This window comes from Echeneis naucrates, chromosome 21, assembly GCF_900963305.1.
Source record: "Echeneis naucrates chromosome 21, fEcheNa1.1, whole genome shotgun sequence".
NCBI lineage: Eukaryota > Metazoa > Chordata > Actinopteri > Carangiformes > Echeneidae > Echeneis > Echeneis naucrates.
The window spans coordinates 11223910-11232717 of record NC_042531.1 but is presented as its reverse complement, the minus strand read 5'-3'; the positions used below and the strand labels follow the sequence as shown (position 1 = coordinate 11232717).

The 8808-nt window shown below is 40.4% G+C and overlaps 1 protein-coding gene across 1 annotated transcript; it reads left to right on the top strand.

Annotated features, from left to right (window-relative positions):
* The first annotated feature begins 3941 nt into the window (after positions 1-3941).
* tbr1b (T-box brain transcription factor 1b) lies at positions 3942-7459 on the top strand. Its single transcript, XM_029530900.1, has 6 exons — positions 3942-4633; positions 4894-5048; positions 5196-5317; positions 5569-5727; positions 6077-6138; positions 6616-7459. Exons 1-6 carry the CDS (start codon positions 3942-3944, stop codon positions 7457-7459), a joined length of 2034 nt encoding a protein of 677 aa, XP_029386760.1.
* The last annotated feature ends 1349 nt before the right edge of the window (positions 7460-8808 follow it).

Sequence of the window (8808 nt, the reverse complement as noted above, 5' to 3'; positions counted from 1 at the left end):
CATGTTCTTCACTTGCAGACGTCTGACAGTGCATGGCAGCAGAAGTAACAAAATGGTCACAAACCCCAACTGCACTTGCTCGGTCACACAAGCCCTTTAAAATTTAAAGAGACTAGCAACAGACCAAGCAGTTGATAACAGGTCAGAAGCAGGTGATAAAAGAAGTTTTCGTTGGGACATTAGCCTCTCCACTAACTTTGTGATTCCTGGCATTGTATCCTTGCCATTTGTTAAAGCAAATAATACACAACATTACTCTCAGGGAATCCAGTTCCCTGAGGATTACTGTATTTTACAGGTGTTAACTTTGCCGCAGAATTGGTATGAAACTAAATTCACACATTTATAATTATGCATGAATTGAACATACCACCATCTGTATTCACATTTTTCTAGTTTTCATAAGGGGGAGCAGTTGAGCAGCATGGATAAGCTCATAACTCATTCTCCGATAATATCAGGCTATTATTTCCATAAGAGTGTGTTAATTATGGTTCTGTCGTTGTCCCTCTAAAATAACTTATGACAATATGTGCTTTGCCTAATTTAAGAAATACGATCAATTATAACTGAACATGAAATTGCATATTAATGATGCATTCCACAGGATGAAAAAATCTGAAAGTGAATAAATGTACAGTCAGTCAACTGGCATCAAAAGAAATCATCACAAAAACCTTTATGTGTAAATCTAACCGCTTCATTAGTAAACCTGCAAATTTGTTCTTTAAATGGGTAAATTCTGTAGGAATATTTGACCCAGGGGCAGCAACCTGACTTTTAATCATCTTTTTATTTGACTCTGCTCCAGATTAAAGAACACATGCATAGATATTTGTTTTGGGCGAACAAAGCCTTCGGTGCAGGTTCAGGTATGATATAAACTCTTTGGTGCCATGTCACCTGGATTTCCACTGAACATCATAATCACCTGTCTTGAGGTTAATTTGCCATGAGCTTTGTGGTGAGGAATCACGGCTGGGTCTGGTCTAGCTAGGCGACCCTTAAAGGCCATCAATAATGAGCAGGTGTAGGAGTGCACTTCTGCAAGGACGCGTGTCTCAGTGTGTCCAGGGAGGTTAGCTAATAAGGGTTTAAAAGCCACAACTGTCCACTCCGCCCCTTAACAGGCCTCCAGCTGTCTTTTCTGTCAAAGAGCACCTCGATTCCCTCTGACAGAGCAGATCACTGATGGCAGGAAACCACAGGGTGTGATAGTACTGTTAGCATAGCACAAAGCACCACCACACTTTATCAGATTAGTCGAGCTTGGCAATTAAAGACTTAAGGTAAATACAGGCTTTTTTGTTTGTTTGTTTGTTGTTGATTTTTTTTCTTTATCATAGACTGAAGGACAGAAGGAATAAATCCTTCACTTTGATTTACTGATGGAAATTGCGATGTGACATCTGGCAAACAACATATAAATAACTTAAGGGCCATCTTAAATGCGTTCCCATGAAATTTTTAGTGCTCCTGTAATATAAGCCACTACCTGTCATGAATCCCAAATAACCTTGGCTCTATCCTCTTAGTTCAGCCCACTGTGCCTCATTCCTTATTACTGGCCTGACAAGGGAATGTTTACCCATCCGACAAGAGACAAGCCATTTCATAGTCGGAAAAAGCAATTTCACCTGACTGGAGTAGCACACTATGTCCCCATATCCTTGCTGGCTATAATTTTGTTGTCATTTTGTGTGCTGTGATCATATCATTGAAGTGACAGTGCTGGGCATTAGGTAAAGTCCCAGAGCTGGTGCTCACTTTCAGGCTTTTTCTCTCCTTGTCATTCACATTGATTAGATTAGACCCAGGTGGCGAGCAGATTCCTTTGGCACAATAAAAAATGGTGATAGGACACATTTTAAAATAAATAAATAAAATATAGTAAAATAAAAAAGGGACATTGTTTTATGCTCAACTGAACATTGCAAAAAAATTGTTTTTTAGAAAAATATGCTCTATTCTTGTATGTTTTTAAGATTAATGACGGATTATTCCAGATTTTTGTTCTCATTTCACAAATACGTATATAAATTGAAAAGCTATACATGTGCTGTTTTAGATTTAAATAAAAAAATTGCATAAGTATTTGAATAAAAATACATAGCCAGTGTGGTAAGCTCAGCTGGTCATTGAAGGGATTGTGCAAGGCAGGGGGCAGAGAGCCTAACCTGCACTATCCTATCTCCCCAAGGGGCAAGGCTGACCATGGGTTTAACAAATCAGCCCCGCCCTTTTTTGGTTATGTCGCTGGTGGGCTGAGCCAATAAAAACGGAAGGACAGTGTCTGATAAACAGGCACCAGAGCACCTGGGGAAACACATCGGGTTCCTGCACGAGTGATTCAACAATTGGTTTGTTCGGGGGGGGCAGCAAGCAAGCTCGTTTTGCTTATTAAAGATCAGTGTTGGAAGTGAACCATAATCCTGTAATGAGGAGAGCAGAGGGTGACCTCTTTTGCTTTGGCACAGACAAGCCTGTGCTTGCATGTTTCACAGGAATAGATTGCTGGACCCTATAGTTCTATTGTAATGACCCCTCTTGTTAGCTGCAGAGGCTGTTCATTAGAGATAAAACTTGTAGATGTACCCACCAGTGAAACAGGCCTTGATCAGTTTTGACCTAACCCCGTTTGATTCCAATTTTTTTTTGCACACACTTGCCGTTTAATGTCACAGGAGTACAACTAAACCAAAAGTTGTTCAGTGACGGGAAAAAGATCTGTTTTTGATTTTGATGCTATAAGTTGTACAGCACTGCTTTGTGTTGAAATAAAGTTTTGTGATATTTTCTTTGGCCTTATTTACTACGTGAGACAAAGGTGTTCCAATGCAGCTATTATTATAGCTCCAGAAATGACCTTTAAAAAAAAAAAAGGATGAATCAATGCCTCTCTGACACTTTAAGTTTAATAAATGTCGAACTGAATTATAGTTTCATTCGCCTGCACTTTCAGGTGGTCTGTAAAACTAATTCATTAATGGAAAATCCTGTGATTTTGGAAGCCATTTTCTCCATTTTAACTCCAGCTGCTGACCATAAACTCACACTCCTTGTTTTTGGAATATATTTTTGTGGGAATTTCTTTTCCCTCTCGGATCAGATGAGTTATAATACATCTGCTCTTACAATCTCTTTCAAGCAAAATGAGTCTAACTTGATTGTATTAGAATTCATTTAAACCAACAGTCCCAGGCAGTTTTTAAAGGTTTTCCTTTACTCTCGGTGAGCAGCAGTCCCCGTTATCAGAGCACTGGTTTGTAACTTTAGGATATTAAATATTTACCAGCACTGGGATTCATAAACACATCTTAAGTGGGACGCCATGATTTCACGCCATATCACAAACATTTTAAGGCATCAGATGCAGTGCCTGTCACGGACTGTCATTTTTGGTGTGTTAATAATATATCTTGGTTTCTTCAGGAGACATACTTTGGCACTCATAACACATAAATAGGTAAATAAAGCAGATAAATAGGTAAAAAACGCAGCTGAGAGCAGAACATTTTAAGAACAGTAAGATTTTTAGTTTTTAGGTTATTTATGTTCAAATAAATAAATATGGATATGCATTGATGTGTGTATACATTTTATTTTTTTAAGGAGGAGTCTATATATGTAGTAGTATAGATAGCCCATGTCACGTTGCAAACAAATCACTTTGCGCACAGCGCTTCTCAAAGTGTGCTAATTAAGAGCTGTCTAATTAAATTACAGCCCTGAGTTAACCAATGGCAGTACTTGTTTCATTAATAAAGCAGGGACAGTATTGGAAAGAAAATCCTTCCTGATTGCACGATAGTGTCAATTGGCTCATTTGCTTCCTTTGGTTTCTCAAGTCAAAGCAAGGCGTTTTCATAGTGTTAGATTAGGAAAGGCGTGCGCAAAAGCTTGTGATATAGGTTGAGCTAATAGTGGCTTCCTTTTGAGCTATGCAGGTCGAGAACTGCATCTCGCCAGCGAGTGATCTCTCCAAGAAATTTATGAATGTGGGCAGTGGCTTTTCGAGCTCCGATGGATCAGAGCTTTCGTTACAGGACCATCCTATTATATCTGCGAGTGACAACCTGGAGAGAAGTTCACCTCTGAAAAAAAACTCCAGGGAGATGACGAATCAGTCAGAGGCAGACAATTTCACCGACTCCAAGGACGCATCAGGGGACGTCCAGAGGGGCAAACTCTCTCCTGATCTTCACGGAGTCTCTGACATCCGTCATAATTTCGATGGATCTGCAGGAGAAAGGTGCATTTTCTCTCCAGCTACCCAGCCGCAGCCAGTCTCCGCAGCTCCCAGTGCCATGTTCCCTTACCCGAGCCAGCATGGACCAACGCACCCCGCTTTTTCTATTGGAAGTCCCAGCCGGTATATGGCCCATCATCCGGTCATAACTAATGGAGCTTACAACAGCCTTCTGACCAACACTTCTCCCCAAGGCTACCCGGCAGCTGGCTACCCTTACGCTCAGCAGTATGGACACACTTACCAAGGAGGGGCTTTTTACCAGTTCTCCTCGGCGCAGGCAGGACTGGTTCCGGGGAAAGCGCAAGTGTATTTGTGCAACAGGGCCCTGTGGCTGAAGTTTCACAGACACCAAACGGAGATGATCATCACAAAGCAAGGACGGTAAGTTGCCCGCGCACAGGTTGATCTACCACACGCCTGCAGTGTTAATCCGTTTTCGTCACCGAGAAGCTTTTGTTGAAAATGGAAGTCTAAAATCCAGATTTACCACATAAAAAAAGAAAGAAACGGATTTCACAATATAAGATGAAAAGAAAACGGGAAATCTTGATCAGTCTCTTTTCCCTTTAGTAATATGAATTAATTAATGTATTTATTTTTAACTTATGGAGGTTTTCTAAACCAGTCTTTATTTTCCACAGACGAATGTTCCCATTTTTAAGCTTCAACATTTCTGGCCTTGACCCGACCGCTCACTACAATATATTTGTGGATGTTATACTTGCGGATCCAAATCACTGGCGATTCCAAGGAGGAAAGTGGGTGCCATGTGGGAAAGCAGACACAAATGTAATAGGTATTATATTAATTTAATTGCATTGTACTGATTGCAAATGACTTGCATAAAAAATATAATATTAGTTTGAGCATTCAGATGCAACAAATATTTTATTATTATTATTAATAATAATAAATTCACTTTCATTTACTCGATATTCTTCAGGAAATAGGGTTTACATGCACCCTGACTCACCAAACACCGGTGCGCACTGGATGCGTCAAGAAATATCATTTGGAAAACTAAAGCTTACAAACAACAAAGGTGCCTCCAACAACACTGGACAGGTAAAGCAAGACGGTGACCAATGTTTCAATGACTTTTCTGCCGAATTTATTCTGTATTAGTTAAAAGACGCAATGACAAATGTATATTTCACCTGTAATAACTCGCATAGTTTGTATTTCATTTAAAATAGTATTATCACAACATCAGTTTTATTATAGTGAGAATAAAAAACTTTACTGTGATCTGTAAACTATCTGTTTTAATCGTTTATCGAAAGGTTGAATGAGAGTTTCTTTTATTGGCTCTCCAGATGGTGGTTCTCCAGTCTCTTCACAAGTACCAGCCCAGGCTCCATGTGGTGGAAGTAAACGAGGATGGGACAGAGGACACGAGCCAACCAGGAAGAGTCCAGACTTTCACCTTCACAGAGACGCAATTCATCGCAGTCACAGCTTATCAGAACACCGATGTACGACCGAGTAATATCTGACAGCACCCTGCAAATTTAACCCTGACAAGTCTGCCCCGAATCCACTCACCACTTTAATATCAATGGCAACAAAAAGAAGCGTTTGCTTCACTTTAACTGCTTTTTAAATCTATTTTTCACAATTATTTTTATTTTCAAAAAAATCACAATAGATCGCGAAAATCAAGAAAGAAATCCTCAATTTCCAGTTGAAAATGAGCTCATCCTACACACACACACACACACACACACACTAGCACTAATTATGCGAAAAAAACATTATGGGATTGGCTCTTCAGAGCTCCGATCTTCAGTTTATCTTTGTAATGAATACATAATCTTTTCACAGATCACACAGCTGAAAATTGACCACAACCCCTTTGCTAAAGGATTCCGGGACAACTATGACACGTAAGATTATTTTCTTCCCTTTTTGCTTTATGCCATTTCATTTAAATCAAAAATACCGTTTTAATTTTGTCAATACGATCCTATAAATATTTATTTAGCCAGTTCTTATTAAATGCTTTTTGTAATTCTGAGGATAAATAGATTTTAAAAAAATCTGAAGTAGAGTGGACTTAATTTTCTATTTGCATTGAAAGCAAAAGAAACAGGTCTCATTTTCACGCAGATGAAGACGTGTCACGTAAGTGTCTGATAAAAGACTGAGTTCTGCTTCGGCTTCCTTTTTAATATAAAATTATAACTGATGGATTTGTTGCGTACAGCAGTTGAAATGTTTTGCCTCCTTCTAACGGAGTCACATTTCTTCTCCACATGAAGAAATGAAGTGGTGAAATGGAGCTCAGCCTACGTGTGTTTGATTTGTAGATGACCAGCGCAGTGTCTGAATTGTTTCCCTGTTTTTTCTCTCCATCGTTTCAGTGTCTACACGGGTTGCGACATCGACCGCCTAACTCCATCACCGGGTGACTCTCCGCGTTCACAGATCGTGCCGGGTGCTAGATATGCCATGCCTAGCTCCTTCCTGCAGGACCAATTTGTCAGCACTTATGCCAAATCTCGCTTTCACCCTGGCGTGGGGACTGGTCCTGGCACGGAGCGCAGCGTCCCACTCGGCAACAGCTTGCTCTCCCCGCAGCAAACCGAGGAGCCCACTGTTGCCACCCCCCCGCAGCGATGGTTTGTCACCCCTGCCAACAACCGACTGGACTTTGCTGCCTCGGCATACGACGCCGCTGATTTCGCCGGTAACGCGGCCACCTTGCTGTCCTACGCTGCGGCCGGAGTGAAGGCGCTTCCCCTGCCGACGGCGGGCTGCTCCAACCGGCCTCTTGGCTATTACGCAGACCCGTCGGGCTGGGGAGGACGCACGCCGCCGCAGTACTGTGGCGTCAACAGCAAATCGAGCTCGGTGTTTTCCTGCTGGCCCGCTAACTCGATCGGCGGCAGGCCTGGAGCCAACTACCTGGCCGAGGAGGGGGACTCCATCCCCACCGAGAGATCCCCGATCGGTGGCTCGGAGGAGGCCAAACCCAAAGACATGACGTCCGAGTCGAGCTGGATAGAGACGCCGTCCTCCATTAAGTCCATCGATTCGAGCGATTCTGGTATCTTTGAACAGGCCAAGAGGAGACGGATTTCACCGTCTGCCACGCCGGTTTCAGAGACAGTATCCCCGTTAAAGTCTGAGCTGCTGGCACCGAGAGAGTGTGAGAAGAACTGTACTAAGGACATTGGTTATTACAGCTTCTACCCTCACAGTTAAAACTGAGACCGACCTACCTACCTACATATCTACCTATCTGCCTACCTACCAATCTATCTATCTATCTGTCTGTCTACCTGTCTATCTATCTATCTATCTGTCTACCTATCTATCTACAGGTGAATAAATAAGAAATAAAAAGGATCAGGACTGCCACCTCCTCGTTTAAAGGCCAAAGTGTAAAATTTTCCATTACTGACTGTGCTCAGTCCTTTTATGGGTTGGCTTCTCTCTTTTCACGCTGTTAAGTAAAAAAAAAAAAAAAAGAAGAGAAAAAAAAGAAAACAATCAAAAAATAAAAAATAAAAACAACAAAACAAATACTGTAATTATGAATATAATGTACATACTATTGAACATTCGGTGATAGTGATTGGATGTACACAAAATAGATTAAATCTGATTTTTTCTGTTAAGTAGCCTCAACTGTTAGTAAAGGGAAAAAGGTATTGAGCATCTGTACATGAAATGTTCTTGTGTAGCATATACTGGCATAATAATCCCTGTCAGTGGAGAAAAAAATATGTATTTTTTACTTTATCAAAGCTGTAGGCTACCAAACGTTTATGGCGATGACCGCTACATTCATGATACATATGGTTAAAGAAGTTATAAATGTTGGTTAATGTAGATTTAGGGTCTTATTTATTGATTGATTTCAGATGGTTATTTTTCATAGCTTATAAACTCTGCTGTTGTGAAAATCTCTGTATCTGCTGTAACGTGATTGAAACATAATAAACGATGATATCATCAGGACAAATGACGTTTTATTATTTCGTTTAATATTATGTGCATTTTACTTTCCTTTTCGCGGACGAGTATTTTATGTTTGAATAACTTTCATCAAGGCATCATATCCGTTGAAACGTAGCGGTTGTAATAGGCCCCGTGAAATAGCTCCTCTAAATATTATCAGTTAGGCCTATATTGAAGAAATGGTTTTCCCTTTCATGGTTGTTTACTTCAAAAATATCAAGATCTCCGAGACATTTTTTAATAAAAAAAAAAGGAAGTTGGTTTAAAAAATCGAGCAAAGAAGGAAGATAAATAATAGGATTCATAATGGGAAACACTACGTTCACGGCGATTACATTACATGTTGACGTGCATCTTTTATAGCCAATTCGTCACAATCTAGGGTGATTCAGGTTGTTAAAAATAATGAGAGATTAAAAAAAGAAAAGAAAAAGAAACTGGCCTACCTGACTGAAGGGCTTTGCCAATACACTGACTCAATGATAATGTTGCGGAAGCTTTTGTGTGGAATGACTTTCGTGTTTCCACAGTTTGCCAAGAAATTTAGGAGGGTGAAAACTTAGTTGTTTTTTTTTTGTTGCTGTTGTTTT